Source organism: Dendropsophus ebraccatus, chromosome 2 (assembly GCF_027789765.1).
Source record: "Dendropsophus ebraccatus isolate aDenEbr1 chromosome 2, aDenEbr1.pat, whole genome shotgun sequence".
Lineage (NCBI taxonomy): Eukaryota > Metazoa > Chordata > Amphibia > Anura > Hylidae > Dendropsophus > Dendropsophus ebraccatus.
Window position 1 is genome coordinate 156,785,640 of NC_091455.1, and position 19,017 is coordinate 156,804,656.

The 19,017-nt window shown below is 46.8% G+C and overlaps 2 protein-coding genes across 2 annotated transcripts in view; one reads left to right on the forward strand and one right to left on the reverse strand.

Moving 5' to 3' along the window:
• The window catches only part of CTNND2 (catenin delta 2), an 891,951-nt gene that overhangs the window by 671,980 nt on the left and 200,954 nt on the right, over positions 1-19,017 (forward strand). The window contains exon 10 of the mRNA XM_069958560.1: positions 11,686-11,818. Within this exon, the coding sequence (XP_069814661.1) occupies positions 11,686-11,818 (133 nt within the window). The remainder of the gene's footprint in view (positions 1-11,685; positions 11,819-19,017) is intronic.
• Positions 12,864-17,316, reverse strand: LOC138782881 (uncharacterized). The gene is made up of 3 exons (XM_069956823.1): positions 16,737-17,316; positions 14,306-14,437; positions 12,864-13,459 (listed from the first exon to the last, which is right to left on the reverse strand). The coding sequence occupies exons 1-3, from the start codon at positions 16,798-16,800 to the stop codon at positions 12,864-12,866; spliced, it is 792 nt and encodes a 263-aa protein (XP_069812924.1). The 5' UTR covers positions 16,801-17,316.

Sequence of the window (19,017 nt, forward strand, 5' to 3'; positions counted from 1 at the left end):
GTGTTAGAGGAAGAGACAGAGTGAGGTGATTAGTGCGTTATTAGCTCTGTCTGTCTCTCTCTTTCTCTAAATTTGCATCCCTCTGTCTATTCTTTACCTATCCCTTTTCACCTAATGGTACTATTACACTGAACAATAATCGCCCAAATAGTCCCAATTCTGCCGATTATCGCTCCATGTAATAAATACAACGATCAGCCAATGTCAACGATCATCGGCTGATCGTCGATATAGGTTCTGACCTATTTTTATCGGTCGTCGTGTAATAGCGGTGCGCGGCCGGCGACTGACGATATACATTACCTATCCATGTTCCAGGGCTGCTCCTACGGTCTTCTCCCCGGGTCCCGCTCGCTCTAGCTTCAGAGCGGCCTATCAGCTGACAGGCCGCCCAGCCAATCACAGGCTGCGGCGGTCCCGGCCTGTGATTGGCTGAGCAGCCTGTCAGCTGACAGGCCACTCTGAAGCTAGAGCGCGCGGGACCTGTGGAGAAGACCGCAGGAGCAGCCCTGGAATGTGGATAGGTAATGTATGTAGTTTAAACCAGGGCTGCAAGGACATTGGTAACGATGTCCTTGCAGCCCTTGTTAAACGATTATCGGGCCATCTAATAGGTCCAGCAGATCGCTGCTTGTTTACAGGTATTATCGGGCCCCCATCAGCCCGTGCAACACCACCCTAACTCTCTATTTCTCACTTCACCCTCCGTCTTCTCTGCCTCTCCATTTCCTGCTATCTCTGTATATCTCGATCTCTTTCTGTCTTCATATTGTTATAAACACCAGGTACTGTACGAGTGTTTATTATATAAATAGCAACGCGTTTCGGCCTGTGTTAGCATACACAGGTCGAAACGCTATTTATATAATAAACACTTGTACAGTACCTGGTTGGATTAGTCTATGTGACTCACACCACGTCCGTGACTGGATCCATATTCCTCTTAAACTCTTATCTCCTGCGCCCATCCACGTAGGGGGATTTTTTTGGTCCTTTGATCGACACTGTGATCATCACCTGGAAGTCTGCTTGTATCCCTGCCGTAGCAGTGGGCCCCCCAGAGGAGCTGCGTTGACACCTAGATCTAAGCGGTCCATAGTGTTGTGCCTCTATCGTAGCACAACCTACTCAGGTGAGTGGGATAATCTCTCACACACACTACGGAAATCACACTGTCAGTATTAGGTAGCGCCCCTGTCTCTCTCCCTTTTTCTTTTCATATTGTTATAAGATCACAATTATCCAGCTGAGATGAAAGCCTGCGCAGGAATAACATATAAACTTATGCCTTTCTGTTTGATTCACAAAGGCAGGCATCCAGCTTTCCCAGGTGCTGATAAGTCACTGTGTGATGTTTACATTCCCTCTGCCTGTTGAGGCAGGAAAGGTTGTGAGGTGTCTGTTGGGTTATGTGATGTGATATCCTGGGATGATCTTATTGGCCTTATTGAGGTGGGGAGTGGGCTGTCTTAGCAGCAGTGGGTGTTACTGAGAGGGCTGTCTTAGCAGCAGTGGGTGTTACTGAGGGAGCTGGCTTGAACACAAGGAATGTTGGCCTCAGTAGTTTTAGACCTCACAGGCAAACACAATATGAAGCAGGAAGTGAAGAGAACATGGATGGTAGGGAACCGCTCCACAGCAGCCTCAAAAAAGATCATATAGCAGCAAAACTGGCATGGAAATTTAGATAAGCCTTACACAACACCGCATATTTTTTTTCTTTTGATGATAGTTAAACAACTACTTTAAAGTGACTGTACCACCAGGCCCAGGCAGAAGCACTGGAGGCGGGCCGACCCACCCTTAGTGGGAGGAAACCCTAGCCCCCCTATGGGTTCCATTGATTCTAATGAGGTCACGTCATGGAGGGTCTGGGGTTTCTTCCCACTAAGGGTGGTTCGGCCCGCCTCCAGTGCTTCTGCTTGGGCCTGTTGGTACAGTCACTTTAACATGCTGATATGTCCCTATTGCACGGGAAGTGCCAAGAAGGAAACTATGTCTCTTACCTCCCTTCTCAGTGCCATTCCCTTCATCCATTCGACGTTTACGTAAGATTGCCCTAGTGCTCCAAGTGGTCTTACTGGACCGTCGAGGGAATGACTAAGTGCATATGAATGACGCTGATGAGGAAGGTAAGAGACATACCTTCCTCCTTAGCACCCCCTGCGCAATAGGTACATAAGGACAATTATAAAATTACAATGTTACTGATGCCTGGATGGAAGTATACAAATGGATGGCTTCCAAAGGCGCTTGTACCCTTCAGGATCCAAGAAAAGCTGAGTCTAACCGAAAGTGAACAGCAACTCTTATTGGTAAAATGGACTTATTGGTGCCCTCTTCATCAGACACACATCAGAAATTTATATATAGAAGTGTTACAATGAAAAACCGGCAATGAAAGTCTGGAATGGGATCTTAAAAGTCAAAACACAGCATTTTCATCACATTGGTAATATAAAATAGATATGATATAAAATTCTATTTTATATTGCACAAAAACCTTTGTACAGAAACAAGCAACAACAAAAAGTCTTCCACAATAAAACATTTAGACTTACAATAAAGGACATTATCAATAAACAACTCCATTGTCTAAAAATCCTAAAGAATGCAAAGTTAATACCACCAACATCAAGGGTCAGCTACCTTAAAAACTCTGATAATCTTATTATCATCCTATGGTCCCTTGGTTGGCATTCAGGTCTGGTGTTGGTGGCAATGGATGTCACATCGCATTTCACAAATATTGAACACTCCCTTGGATTAAAATGTGTTATTGAGTTTGTAAAATTTGATCCGGAGATTCCCTCTGCCCAAAAACAGTTTTTGTTGGATTCTTTGACCACTAATTTCACATACAATGTCGCCAGCTATCATTAAACCTGCGGTACTGCCATGAGTACCAGGGTGGCTCTGTTGTATGCCAATTTATACATGGGGCCCTTTGAGAAAACTGTTATCTGAAAACGTCCATTTTTCTAGGATCATGTAAGAGTGTATAAAAGGTCTATTGGTGATTTGTTTTTTTTTAAAGGAGGGCAATAAAGAACTAGTAGAAGTCTTTGTTTCCCAACTAAATGATAGCACATGGGGTATCAAATTGGTTCCCAACTTCTAGGAGGAGAAGATTGAATTTTTAGGTTTGATGATTACCCACATGGAAACTGAAATCATCAGAGACCTTCTTCAAAAAGGTAGATTCTAACAACTATCTGGCGTTTAACAGAGGCCATCTCAAATAATGGAAGGTCAATATTCTATTCTGGCAATACAAACGTATCCAAAAAAAAATTGTACCCAGAACAACATGTTCCACACACAAGGCCGCACCCTGCAGGAGGATTTTAGACATAAAGGGTATCCCGACAGACTTTTGAATAAGACATACAAGAGAACCAAAGAATTGTCACAGGTGCATTGCCTCAACCCTCAAAGAGAGAAAGAGAATGTAGAAAGACACAAAAAAATTTTATAACCATGTACCTTGGCCGTGGCTCACATTGTGTATGCATTAGGTTGGTACCACCTCTCTGTCCCTCCTCTCCCCATCCTCCTCATCATTAGGAATGCTCCAGGCAGATTGTCTCCTATTCGTCAGCTGTGTGAGCCTGGCACATGGGCTGGATCGTTAAGGCATCTGTGTAGTTTTCACTGCAGAGGAATAGGAAAAATGGTGAAGAGGGTGGGGAGGAGGGACGGAGAGGTTGTGCTAGCCTAATGCATGCACAAATAAAGCCACGGCCAAAGGGCACTGGGCTGCCAGTTTAAAAGTAGTTTTTTTTATAACAATAACTGCATCACCTGCCAAACGGACCCCAGGACAGATCTTGGATTAAAAGCAGCTATCTGAAGGTACAAGCAGTTTGGGGGGGGTCAGATTGTGGGTACAGAGTCACTTTAAGAAACTTTGTAATTGGGTTTCTTAGGCAAATATGCCATTATCTGCATTTAAAAATACTTCCCCCAGGTCCCCCCCCCTCCCTCCTCTTTTCCATTCACTGCAAAATATCAGGAAATTGTGTCTTGTTGCATCAGACACAACCCTGTCTGTTCTATGGAGGGAGGAGGGAGATTCGTTGGCAGCAGAGAGCAGAGAACAAAGGATTACACAGCTCGGAGCTGCATGAAAGCGCTATTAAGAGGTCAGAAAGGTCAGTGCTGTCTGTCAGAGGAGATAGCCCGTGATGTAGCTGTAAATTAACTCTTTGTTGTCCTGTTTTGGTGCCTCATCTCCCTCCACCCATCCCCTCTCCATACACAATAATGAAGACTGGGGAAGAGCTTCAAACTGCTTTTTCATGATAAAAATGCATTTTTCGGCTAATAAACCCCATTACAAAATTTCTTAAAATCGCCTGTACTATTGAATTATGCACAAAAAAAAATTAAACGACAGTAAGACTTTAAAGTTGGATCCTTACATTGGGCCTACACTCACATGTAGGCCACGAGTAATATATAGAAAGGCTCCTATCCTAAAGAACCTTCTAGCCCCCAGCCAATTGAGAATACAAATACACCAGAGCAAAGGAACTAAGGAATGCCATGAGACTAAAGTTGGTGTTTTTAGGTGTAATAAACCAAGATGTTTGTGTTGCAAAAGTATCAGTGAAGTGAGATAACAGTTTTGTAGCAATGTAACAGGCCAAACCTTTAAAGGGGTACTCCGGCGCTGATAATAAAAAAACAATCAGTCATAAACATAGTTTTCCCACTTACCATCCCTCCTGAGTCCGTCTCTGCTTGAATTTCCAGCTTGTTGCAGGTCCCTGAAACTCCAGTTGGTGTCTTCATTTTTTTTTCACAACCTGGTTTGGTATTTCCCATGATGTACTTTGTCTCTTGTGATGTCTAACTGACTCTGTAAAACTGTTAGATCTTAGAGGCTTACAGCTTCCTCAGCCAATCAGAGCTGAGCAACCTGAGTTATCTGACAAAGGAGGCTGGCTTAATCTCTTGATGATGTCATTTTTGCAAAATGTCTGCCACAGAGCAGCCTGGGGTCAACAGTCATTAGGTAAGAATGAGTTTACTTCACTTCCTGGTGGGGGATTGAGGGGGGAAAAGATAGGGAAGGGGGCAGATAGGTGATTGAAGCATATTACAAAGTTATCTAACTTTGTAATGTGTTTCAGTTACTGGGAAAAAGCTTTTCACTGGAGTACCCCTTTAACATCCAGTCATTTCTTAATTATAGATCTAAATGGGTCATTTATCGAATGTAGAAGCGGTTTACAGTACGTTGGACTTCCCCTACACTGTTGCTTCAATTGCTATCGGCTCAATATTAAGAAAGGGTCTCTGTTACATCATCTTTCTAGGCATTGTAAAGTTGTTCGAGATTTCAACCCAGATGCAATAGAAATTTACCCCATAGAACAGATTACTCCGGGACATGGGAGTCAAATGGGGCCATTAAACAAAAAAGAGATGTTCTGGATATACCAACTGAACACACTATTCCCCCATGGTCTGAATGAAAGTACAGAGTTGATTTGGGACTACTTTTAATCTAATTGATATTTTCATGTACTTTTATCTGATGTGTTCTTTCTTCTAGCAAAAAACTGTATGGGGCCCCATGAATCCTGTACGCTCCCCCCCCCCCCCCCCCCCCGCACCAAACACAGACAATGACGCACATATACACACACAGAGGCACCATTAACATATATACAGATACGCCACTGACATACACACATATATACTCTGTAATGTGATTACACTAGTGCTGATGTATACACCATGAATAGACTGTACACAGGGAAATCATCTCAGTGTAATACGAAATACTCAACTGGAAATAAAAGTAAATGCAGCAGATATTACTGGTGGGTTCTTTTATTAGAGCCCAGCATTAATAGAAGCTGCTGCAGAACATCTTTGGGAGTAAACCTGTCAATCACTTGAGACACTACTGACATACACAAACACACATATACACCAGTGTTACAGACATATATATATATATATATATATATATATATATATATATATATAGCCACAGATACATACACACACACACACATATACACCAGTGTTACAGACATTGCTGACATACACACACACACATATAGCCACAGATACATACACATACTGACATATAAATATACACACAGATACATATATACACACACTGACATATACATATACCCACAGATACATAAATACACTCACTGACACACATACACCACACTTACAGCTCCCAGGCTTCCCCTCCTCCTCCTGTAGTCCGGGCTGATCTTCACATAGGTATTGAGGACCTTAGGGTCATGTGACCCAAAGGTCCTTCATCCCTCTCCTGTGCCGTCTGGCAGGTCCTGCTCCTCTGTTCAGCCCGCTCACCCGGTACTACAGTGAGGGGGCTGAACAGTGCAGTGGGGGTCCCTCTTCCTCTCTGGCCCCCTGGGGGAGCGGGTTACCTACCATGAAGGCAGGGCAGGCTTCCTCGGGCCCCCTTCCTGCAGGGGCCCCATAGCAGTCGTCTTCCCTGCCTTCATAGTAGCTACGCCACTGGCTATAAGCATGGGAATAGAGCGATTTTAAGGAACATATATTTGTTAACAATGGTTTGAATTTTTTACAAGCCATCAGATAATATAAAAGTTATACATGTTACATATCGTTGTAATCGTAACGACTTGAGGAACATGCATAACAAGTCAGTTTTACCATAGGGCGAACAGCGTGAATGCAAAACTCCCCAAAATAAAAAAAATCCTTTTTTTTCAATTTGACAGCGCAAATGATTTTTTTTCCGGTTTCGTAGCATATGTTATGGAAAAATAATGCTTGACATTGCAAAGTACAATTGGTTTTGCAAAAAATAAGGGCTCATGTGGGTCTCTAGGTGAAAAAATGCAAGCGCTATGGACTTTTAAACAAGTGGAAAAAGCAAAAGTGCAAAAACAAAAATTGGCTTTGACCTTAAGGGGTTTACAATGTGTATTGATATATTCATTTTTGTTACTTTGAGGAGGTTGTTAGTGGAGGGGAGTTGAACTGGTGTCCTTGTGCTGTTGGTCCGGATGCTTAACCCCTTAACGACAAAGGGCGTATATTTATGCCCTATTGCCGGTAAGGGAGTTCAGAGCGGCGCCGCGCGGCAACCCCGCTCTGAACCGCGGCAGTCCCGGGTGCCGCTTGTAGCCCGGGACCGCAGGTTTAGCGGGCATGGTCCGATCGCTGTGCCCGCTAATACAGTAATCAGATGCAGCTGTCAAACATGACAGCTGCATCCGATTACCGGATTCAGCTTATCCCTGGTGTCTAGTGGAGGAGATCGCTCCTCCGGGATGTTATCCCGGAGGAGCGATCTCCGTTTCTGAAGCCGGCCGGGGGCCGCTCCAAGATGGCGCCGTCCCCGGCTCGGCACTCGTTTACTTCCGGCTGCAGCAGCCAGAAGTAAACGAGTGCCTATCTCATGGATCTCTGCAGCATATCTATGCTGCAGAGATCTCTATGAGAGATCAGTGCACTTATACTAGAAGTCCCCCAGGGGGGCTTCTAGTATAAGTGTAAAAGTTTAAAAAAAAAAGTGTCATTATTAATAAAAAGCCCCCTCCCCTAATAAAAGTCAGAATCACCCCCCTTTTCCCAGGTTATAAATAAAAGTAAATAAATAAATAAACATGTTTGCTATCGCCGCATGCGTAATCGCCCGAACTATTAATTTATCACATTCCTGATCTCGCACAGTAAACTGCGTCAGCGCAAAAAAATCCCAAAGTGCAAAATTGCGCATTTTTGGTCGCATCAAATCCAGAAAAATTGTAATAAAAAGCGATCAAAAAGTCGTATATGTGCAATCAAGGTACCGAAAGAAAGAACACATCATGGCGCAAAAAATGACACCTCACACAGCCCCATAGACCAAAGGATAAAAGAGCTATAAGCCTGGGAATGGAACGATTTTAAGTGACATATATTTGTTGACAATGGTTTGAATTTTTTACCAGCCATCAGATACAAGAAAAGTTATACATGTTATATATTGTTGTAATCGTAACGACTTGAGGAACATATATAACAAGTCAGTTTTACCCCAGGGTGAATGGCGTCAAAACACATTTCCCCCAAATAAACAAAATGCGGGGGTTTTTTTTCAATTTCACCACACTTTGAATTTTTTTCTGGTTTCGCAGTGTACTTTATGCAAAAATTCAGCCTGTCATTGCAAAGTACAATTAGTGACGCAAAAAATAAGGGCTCATGTGGGTCTCTAGGTGGAAAAATGCAACTGCTATAGCCTTTTAAGCACAAGGAGGAGAAAATGAAAACGCAAAAATCTAAATTGGCTCTGTCTTTAAGGGGTTAAAGGGGTTATCCAGCGCTAGAAAAACATGGCCACTTTCCCCCCACTCCTGTCTCCAGTTCAGGTGTGGTTTGCAATTAAGCTCCATTTACGTCAATGTAACTGAGTTTCAAACCTCACACAATCTGGAGACAATAGTGGTCTAAAAGTGGCCATGTTTCTGTAGCACTGCATAACCCATTTAATAAGATTACTGTTGGTCTGGAAGATAATAAGATTATGAGAATTCTTCAGGTAGCTGACCCTTGAAGTTGATGGCATTAACCTTGGATTCTTTAGGTTTTTTAGACAATGTAGTTGTTTATTTATAATTTCCATTATTGTAATTGTAAATGTTTTATTATGAAAGATTTTTTCATTGTTGCTTGTTTCTGTACAAAGTTTTTCTCCAACATAACATGGAATTTTACATCATATCAATTTTATATTACCAATATGATGAAAACGACAGGTTTTAAAATCCCATTCCGGACTTTTCAGTGCCGGATTTTCATTGTAACGTATATAAATTTCTAATGAGTGAATTATGATTAGGACCTGATGAAGAGGGCACCAATAAGTCCCCTGAAATGCGTTGCCCATTTTACCAATAAAAGACTTCCTGTTCACTTTCTGTTGGGCTCAGCTTTTTTTGGATCCTGAAGGGTACAAGCGCCTTCGGACGCCATCTATTTGTCTAATTCCATCCTGTCGATCTACCGTACTTACCAGCCCCAGGAGGGTATTCCAGGGGTTGCAGCAGCTCCCCATCTACTTTCACGCTGTATTTTGAGTCTTGTCAAACACTACTGATCGAGGTGAGCAATATAGAACTGTTTTGATTCTTAATACGTTTTTAAAGGATCTAAATAAAATAAAAATTCTACAACATGGCACAATTAAGGGAGAATTAAGGCGAAAATTTTAATTAAAGTATTGTATTGTCCCCTAAAAGTTATACAAATTACCAATATACACTTATTATGGCAAAATGCACATAAAGTGCTTTTTTTCCATGCACTTACTACTGCATTAAGGCTTCACTTCCTGTATAAAATGGTGATGTCATGACCAGACTCCCAGAGCTGTGCGGGCTGTGTCTGCTGGAGAAGATGACGCTCAGTGTCCCTCCAGTGTCCTGTGTCCCTCAGTGTCCCCCTGCCATCATCCTCTCCAGCATCCTGGCTGCTTATGTGTTTCAGGCCTGAAGTGTCCCTAGCCAGTGAGAGTGAATGATGAACAGGAAACTGCCCCACCACAAGGTGCAAAGGCATCTGCATCCAAAGGAAGTATATGGGGTCAGTCAGGGGCGTAGCTAGAGGCTCATTTTACCGCACACGAAGCCCAGATCCTCTGACACCACCGGAGAGCTGGCTGCCAGGTGCATGCAGCCATTCTGGGAGCCCAATCAGCACACTGATTGGTTCCCTTTAAAGCAGATTTTCCACAAACATTTATCACCTATATACAGAATAGATCAAGGGTGAGGAACCTCTTTACTACCAAAGGCCATTTGGAGATTTAGTACTGTACATTCATCAATGTAGGCAAGTTTTAGACAGCCTCATGTAACCCATGAAAAGTTTTACATTAATAATTGATTACAACCCCCAACATGCGCAATAAATTGATACATGATGTTGGTTGTAATTTATGTATGGTGGCGGAAAGGATCATTGACTCCCTTGACTGACGGTGTGGCTACGTCATAGTTGGCTGACTAGCTGCTGGTAACATGGATGCAACACTGTATACATATACGTATCCTGTGCATGATGCATACATTGGCACTGACCTAAGGAACCAGCCCGATGTGTCTACATCACCCATCCATACGACTGCTGCACCAAACGATCACATTGGCCAGACAATCCGCTGGAGTACATAATAAATGCTTGGTCAGGATTTTAGAGCAGGGGAGACTGAGTGTGAGCCCTGCTGCACCTACTGAATCTATGGGACAGATGGAGACATTGAGCACAGTGCACATTTGTGTCTGTCAGCCCTTGATCAAAACTCCTCTTTGCTGGATCTGGGGCTCAGAATCACTGTTCTTGTGGGGGTCCCTTGTGCCTCCTGTCTACTGTGCTTCTTATTGACTTTGCAGTGGCTGCACACAGCACTCATAACATCTTTCACAGCAGCATGAGATCATGGGATCTGTCCTGCAGCTAGTGCCTCATGCCTCCAATAACTTTCATATACCTACAGAATGGATTCCATGGCCCGATCCTGCTGTCCTATGTGCAGCCATTGCAAAGGTAATGAACGGCCCCCTCTCTTCCCCCACTCCTTGTAGATGGCCCCTCTCTTCGCCCCCTCCTTATAGATGGATGTTCATCCCTGCTGCGATTTTGCCTGCCATTGACTACACAGGGACGGGATACGCAGCGAGTTTCACTGCAGAGAACAGAGAACAGGTCATAAAGGAAAGACTGAAATCTCTCCTCTTTTCAGATCCATTCCTGGCTTTGGGTTCAAAAATCTGTCAGATAAATCTTTCTGTGTAAATGCACCATTAGTAAAGGTCCACTTACCGGGGTCTATTGTCAGGTGAAGGTCCGAGCTGAACATCAGTAGTAAACATGTTGTTTTGTTAACTTTTCACAAACGTTGTTGAACTATTTACATACAGAACTGATGCTTATTAGTGGGAAAACTGGTAGAGATGAGCGAATCGGGTTCGGGTTCTGCGGTGGCTGCTGAACTTGATTAAAGCCCTAAGGTTGTCTGGAAAACATGGATACAGCCAATGACTATATCCATGTTTTCCACATAGCCTTAGGGCTTTATCCAAGTTCAGCAGCCACTGCTAATCAAATGCCGAAAGTTCGAGTTCGGATCGACTCGAGCATGCTCGAGGTTCGCTCATCTCTAAAAACTGAAATTTTTTTTCTCTCACCAACCCTTATATAGTCCCCCTGTGCGCTCCTTCAGTAGTATATAGCCCCCCTCTGCTCTCCCCCAGTAGTGTATAGCCCCCCTGTGCGCTCTCCCAGTAGTATATAGCCCCCTGTGCGCTCCCCCAGCAGTATATAGCCCCCTGTGCCCTCACCCAGTAGTATATAGACCCTTGGTTGGTCGCAGCTGTGACCTTTGTGACCCCTGTAGCTACACCACTGGGGTCAGGGGTAGCAGTCCTTTCAAGGTCCAGGGCACAGGCCAAATAGCCTGATGCCTGGTACTAATGGTGCCTCTGCTCTGTTTACCACTGTTGTGGCAGGAGGCAGCTCTGCATGTCTGAAGGTCATCTGTTTTCAGTTTTCTGCACTTGGCACATTTATGCTCAGTTGAAAAGAAGAGCATGGCAAACTGTAGAGTGTTCAATAAATCTACAAAAAAATGTATATTTTTTGTGGCATTTAACATGATTTATATTTTATTTGCAGAGAATTTGGCTGGAGAGATCCAGAACTTCCAGAAGTGATCCAAATGTTACAACACCAGTTCCCTTCTGTACAGTCTAATGCAGCTGCTTATCTGCAGCACTTGTGCTTTGGAGATAATAAAATAAAAGCAGAGGTAAGCTAAATACAAATTGCTGTCTGATTTGTTAAGCTAGCTGACTTTAATGTGTTTTTTTTTCCCGTCACTAGAACAACAGAGGGACAGGGTATGAGACCAACAGGGGTTGTGATAGCTTTGTGAAATTTGTAATACACTTTTTCTTCTATGTATGTTCTAGTGTCTCCTGTCCTGTCAAAACTGCAGTCCATGCTTTCTCTTTTCTGTGTTAAAAAAGGAGAAATAAAACAAGAGGTCCAAACCCTTTGTGTGCTCACAGACTGCTAGGATAACCCCACTACAGCGTGTCGGTGCTGAACTCGGAAATAACTGTACGGACAAATATTCCAACTTAAGTGGACGGGGTCGGCCACAGCTTTATTAACCAAATATTGTAATAACAGAACGGTCTTCATTGGGGTTGTGCCAGCCGTCGGAAGGCCGACGGGCACTGCCACCGTGCTCTCTTTGCTCATTCTCCGCCAGCTGTGACTTATATGCACCATAAACCAACGTATATAGAAAAACACACCACCGCTTTGCGGGCAACACTGCATCTTGAACCGACTTTTACACAGGGAGGGAGGGAGGGACAACTCCTTGCTGGAAAAACCGGGAAAGAGGGTGAGCCCGCCCCTTACCAGCCTTATATACCCCATAAACTCCTCCTGCTAGCCTGCCTCTTCCTGCCAACCTCTTCTCCTCCCCTTAACAACCATAAAGCTCAACTTCCCCCAGTTACCCCGTTCAATCCCCTCACACAGCACATTAACCCCTTGCTCTCCTAACCGCCCCAGCAGTCCAAGACTCCATGCCTTATACAGGCTGGCGTCTACCAGACTGCTAGGATAACCCCACTACAGCGTGTCGGTGCTGAACTCGGAAATAACTGTACGGACAAATATTCCAACTTAAGTGGACGGGGTCGGCCACAGCTTTATTAACCAAATATTGTAATAACAGAACGGTCTTCATTGGGGTTGTGCCAGCCGTCGGAAGGCCGACGGGCACTGCCACCGTGCTCTCTTTGCTCATTCTCCGCCACGGAGGGGCTCGGCTACACCTAGACCGAGCTCCGACCCCCCCCAAGGATATATAGGGCCTGCTCTACCCCGTCCTGGAGCCCGGACAGAAATATGTCCAAGCCGATATCATTGAGGTGGGTCCCGTCTGATATCATCAGCCTCCGATTGTCCCCTTCCAACTGTCTATGGCGAACTACCACGCCCCCTTTCGACCGCACGAATCTAGATGTACGGGCATTTACCGTCCTACGGGCTCTCTCCATTGCTGCCGCATCCCTGGCACCCTGCCACTTGACCCGGGACACAATTTCTGACCACACCAACACTACCTCGTTAAAAAACCCTGGTAACCTTTCGAGGTCAGAACGAATAATAATCAACAATTCGTTCAATCGCAATACACACAGATCGTTCCCCCCAGCATGAATTACAAGGACCACGGGAGAACTGACAGTACGTCCAACTTCAATCGCCTGGGACAGGACCTCAGCCCAACGAAGTCCTTTAACTCCCTTCCAGTGCACCTCCAGATCCCGGAAACCGAGAGTCCTGCCTCCAGGACGATGTGCCGCTCTCTGCGCCGCCCAGTATATATACGAATGGCCAATTAGCCAAACCACCGGGCGTCTAGGACCTGCAAGAAAAACACGTTAGAAAAGGAGCTCCGGTCTCACATAAGAGGCATAACACGCTGACCTCCATCGCCCTATCCTCATAACCTGCTCTTCAGACAAGCCCGCTCTAGCTGCCTCTGTAGCTGCGCCAATTCTAAAGGAGTGGGTTCCAAACTCCGCAGGAGGCGCACCTACCGCCTCCAAGGTCTTTTTCATTATTGTCTGAAACTGGTATCTGGATAAGGGGACGCCATCCGCATGCACAAAAAATTGAGTGCACTGAGGACGAGCCGCCATGTACCTAGATACAATCCCAAGAGGGCACGCAGGGCCCTGAACAGGAGATAGCGAAATCCAAGAGCCCTGGCCAAACGGGTCAGTTTTTGACCTGCGAACCTTGACCCGCAGCATTCCATTGGAAACTAACACATCCTCTGTTAAAAGTCCTCCAGGGCGAAGACCTGATGGAGGCACTAGCTCGCTCACCCTGAAGGCCCCATAGAAGGCAAGAACGAAAGCAGCAGAGAAAAGTAAGGCCTCAAACTCAGTACGACAGACCGATTCCAACTGATTTACAAGCTGAACTAACAGGGAATATGATATAGGCCTGCGGCTATCCTTATGGGTCTGCCCCCTTCTCCAGCCTTTAAGGGCCTGGCGGATGACGAAATTGCTGCTAATGTCCGCCCAGCCCCGCAGCTTGAAATGAAAATTAACACCAGCTATCCTACGCTGCGCAACCACCCCCGACAACCCTTTCTCCCGTAGCGATATCAAGTACTCTACCGTGGCCGATACCCGGTCATCCTCGCACACGGCGACATTCCTCGCACCAACACACCCCAGCCACTCGGCCCACGCCTTACCATACGCAGCCCAAGTCGTTTGAGACACCGACGCCTGCACTAAGGGGAGCAGCCGGGCGTCACCAATTCCCAGAGGCGCTGTGGGCATCTCGTTCCGTGCAGGGCCGCTTCCGGATGGAGCTGTCGAAAAACCTGCCAATTAAAACGTGATAATGCGTCAGCCACCATGTTAACTTGTCCAGGGACATGCTGGGCCCGGAAAACAATATTAAACTCTAAACAGCGCAGCACGAGGTGCCGCAACAAAGACAAAACAGGGAGGGAAGATGACGTCAGTTTGTTAATACAAAAAACGACACTGAGATTGTCCGTCCAAAAACACACACGGCCATTCGCGAGAGCTCGACCCCATAGTTCAACCGCAACTACTATGGGGAAAAGCTCCAGCAGTGTAAGGTTACGACATAAACCGAGCTCCTCCCAGTCCCGAGGCCACGCCTCGGCACACCAATCCTTACCCAGGATGGCCCCGAAACCGCAGGAACCGGCAGCGTCAGTGAACAATTCCAGCTCAACGCTGGAGACCTCCTTGGAGGGCCAGCAGGTTCGTCCATTGTACGAACCCAAAAATTCCTTCCACACTAGCAAATCAGCCTTAAGGGCAGCAGTTAGCCGTATGCGGTGGCTGGGAAGCCTGACCCCTCTGGTGGACAGCGATAGTCGCCTGCAGAACACCCTGCCCATTGGCATAACTCTGCACGCGAATACCAGCAATCCCAACAATGACTGCATCTGTTGCAAAGTAACCTTCTGGACTGATACAAAACCGTTGATAAGGGATTGCAAGCGCTCCAACTTGTCCCTCGGCAGGCGGAAAACCATTTCCACCGAATCGAGCTCAATTCCCAGAAAGGACAGAGAAGTAACAGGACCCTCCGTCTTTTCTTCTGCAATGGGAACCCCGAACTTGCGCATGCAGAAACGGAAGGTGTTTAACAAAAAACCGCACCAATTGGAGTCCGCTGGGGCCACAAACAAAAAATCATCCAAATAATGAATGACTGCATTACTTCCCGTTTCATGTCGTACCACCCACTCGAGAAAAGAACTGAACATCTCGAAGAAGTGACACGAAATGGAACAGCCCATAGGGAGACAAGTGTCATAGTAATACAAACCGTTTATCTGGAACCCCAGCAGATGGTAACATTCAGGGTGAACCGGGAGAAGGCGAAAGGCAGACTGGATATCAGACTTCGCAAGGAGGGCACCGCGGCCAGCCGCCACAAGAAGGCGGACAGCGCAATCAAAAGAAACATAAGAGACTGCGGCATCCTCCTTGGGAATTCCATCGTTAACGGAACTGCCCTTCGGATGGGAAAGATGATGTATTAAACGAAACTTACCAACCTCCTTTTTCGGGACAACACCGAGAGGGGACACTCGTAAATTTGAAAAAGGAGGGGAAACAAAGGGGCCCTCAACCCTACCCAATGATATTTCAAGACTGACCTTATCAGCGAGGACCTCAGGTGACTCTCGGGCAGATTTCAGATTATCAGCCCACAACGGAAAAGGAGAAAAATAGAAAGGTATGAAAAAACCGTAGGTGAAACCTTCTAACAATTGTTTTGCGGAGTTATGCTTTGGGTATTCACTTAGCCATGGCCGCATCGCGTCCACGTTCACCGGGGTCTTTCCCGTCAGCACCCGCTGCCGGTTTTCCGTGCACTTTTGCTCGCTGGCATTTAACCACCGCGTGCTGCCCTCCGCAAGTGGAGCACTCGTGGCGAAACTTACAGAGTCCGTAAAACCTGCAATGGCCTTCATTGAAGAGCCAGCAGGTTCCTGGCCGTCGCACGGCCACTGCCCCAGGGACTCCGGTTGCTGGGGCAGTGGCCGCTGAGGGAAAGGGATTGTTCTTCTGCGCCATCATTAGGCGCAGCCAGACATCGGTAGCCTTAACTCCCCATCCAATATCCGGCTGCAGCGCAAGGCGTCGACGAAATTCTTCGTCATAACGCCACCAAGCACTACCTCCATGGGATTTAAAGGCGCTGTATATCGAATCCATGTAAATGAAAAGCTCGGAGCAACGCTCCGGATGCTTGATACCCATGACACAACCCAACACTGAAAAAGCCTGGAGCCAATTATTTATAGTTTTTGCAACCTTTGGTCTTCTATCATACCGATCAGCAGAAACCTTTCTCTCCTTGTCAACCGTATGCTGATCAGTAGTGATTAAAGACCAAATGTCCACGTATTGATTGTTCCAGATTTTTTCCTTTGTGTCCTCATCCAGATGAGTACCCAGCGGGCTAATCCCGCAGAAAAAGGCGTCCTTGTGGACACTCGCCTTAGCCGAGGGCTGCTTAACCCCCACCTGAGGAAGCGGTTCAGGGGCCGGGTCAATTTTACTGAGAATCGCCTTAAGGGCAGGAACTATATCCCCCGCCCCCCCCCCAAGCCCGTGCAAAGTCAAACTCACCCCCAAACGCAGGCGATGACTGACCAGGAACCTCTTGAGGTATGGACATCACGCTGGAAGACATCGCGGGTGCTAACTGGACTGTCTGGATCGGAGCCGGAGGAGCTGATGGTAGGATTTCTGGCGCCGGGGCTGTAGCTTCTGGCCTCACCGAGCTGCACGAACTCCGCTTGCGACGGGAAGGCTCCCGCCTCTTACTGCGTACTGACTCCCCTTCAGAGCTCGAGGGGGTACCTGATGATGACTGCGAGGAAGGGGAGCGCCACCTAGAGCTCCTAGATCGCCTCGAATGACTCCTCCTTCTAGACTCCCTGTAATGCCGCCGAGAATAACGGCTTCTAGCTTCACGGGATCTGCGGCGCCTATGCCTAGAAGATCCCCTAGATGAGGCATACGATGGCGAGCGAGAACGCCTGTGCCCACAAGCACCGGCACGGGGCCCCTCACAGGTTTGCACAGTCACAGGCAGCCGCTCCTTACAGGAGGCCTGATCACATCCACGCTGCGCAGGATATCCTATCGGAGCACTAGGGGGACAAGGAGGCAGAGGTGGGGGAGCTGGGATGGGAGCATCTGCAGGAGAGAGAATAGCCAGTGGGGGGGTGGGTGGCAGGGACAAAGCAGGCAGGTTCAGGCTGCATTCACCTGTCTGCTGACTTTGGCTGGGAGCTGAAGTGGGCTGGGAGCTACACTCCCCCGACTCCTGTGAAGCAGGGGAGGCACAGGCCTGATTGCCCATGGTGCTGACCGGGTGTACGGCGGGGATAACGGGCCCTGCGGGAGGTACTGGAGGCCACGTGACACCGCCGGGGGCCAAGGCAGCAACGGGCGCGCCAGGCGGAAGGGGCGGAGCCAAATGCCGCGCAACCGGAAGTGACGCCGGCGCGACCGCACTTTCGGCTCCTCCTCCCCCTCCCGTCCGGCGACGCGCAGGGAGCACAGGGCTGGGGCTAAGGCGCGCAGGTGGGCGGATTCGCCGTGCGGACCGCCGGCCACCTCTGGGCACAACAGGCTCTACCATAGGACCGGATCCTTCCCCCATACCAGCAAGCAGGCGGCTGAGGAAAGTCGGGTCCTGCTGCATCTGCAGCCGCAGCGCATCAGCTAACTCGAGCTCTTGGGACATCACAGCGTTCCTGACTCACAACTCCTTGCTGGAAAAACCGGGAAAGAGGGTGAGCCCGCCCCTTACCAGCCTTATATACCCCATAAACTCCTCCTGCTAGCCTGCCTCTTCCTGCCAACCTCTTCTCCTCCCCTTAACAACCATAAACCTCAACTTCCCCCAGTTAACCCGTTCAATCCCCTCACACAGCACATTAACCCCTTGCTCTCCTAACCGCCCCAGCAGTCCAAGACTCCATGCCTTATACAGGCTGGCGTCTACCAGACTGTGCTCTTTGTGCCCTTTGTGTGCTCACATGGCTTTGTATTAATTGACAGCCAGGGGCGTAGCTAATGTCTCCTGGGCCCTGGTGTGAGAGATCAACTTGCTCCCCCCCCCCTTCACAACCAAGTAATGCTATTGGTGTGTGTGTGTGTGTGTGTGTATATATATATATATATATATATATATATATATATATATTATATAAATACACACACACACACACCAGACAGATATTACCAATAACACCAGCATATAGGAAGAGAAAATATTATCACCATACATATTACCGCCATACTGTAACTGACCAAATCCTGTACACTGAGACCAATATTACCAGTATATAGGAAGGAAATATTACCGCCACACCACAACCACTACCATCACCACCATATTGTTACTGACCAAATCCTGTATACTAAGACCAATAAACACTAACACTACCACATACTGAAAAACACCACCACATACTGACTAACACCGCCACATACTGACTAACACCAACGCTGCTACTAATACTACCACCACATACTAACAACACCGCTGCTACTGACTTACATCACCACATACTGACTAACACCACCACATACTGACTAACACCACCGCTGCTACTGAATAACATCCATTGTACACAGATCACTATCACCTCATCCAGTCATATAGAGGCTGACGCAGCTGTACACAGGTTCTATACTCCATATACATTACAGTGCAGTTATATCAGGTGACTCACAGGGGACGTCTTCTCTGATCAGAGTTCTTCCCTTTTCATCTTCTTCTCCATCTACCCTGGGCCATTAAGAGAACTTCTCCAAGCCACGAATCCACAGAATCTGCCAGAGAAACATATTAGGCTTCTCACTTCACCATCCTTATCTCTATACACACTGCACA

Bases quoted from the DNA above. Each gene is read 5' to 3' on its own strand.
- LOC138782881 (XM_069956823.1), bottom strand. From the start codon at position 16,800: ATGTCTTCCAGCGTGATGTCCATACCTCAAGAGGTTCCTGGTCAGTCA. The intron at 14,438-16,736 runs GTGAGTTTGACT...TTTAATTGGCAG, and splicing joins GTCATCGCCTGCGTTTGGGG to GTTTTTCGACAGCTCCATCC. The intron at 13,460-14,305 runs GTAAGGCGTGGG...TTTTTCTTGCAG, and splicing joins AACGACTTGGGCTGCGTATG to GTCCTAGACGCCCGGTGGTT.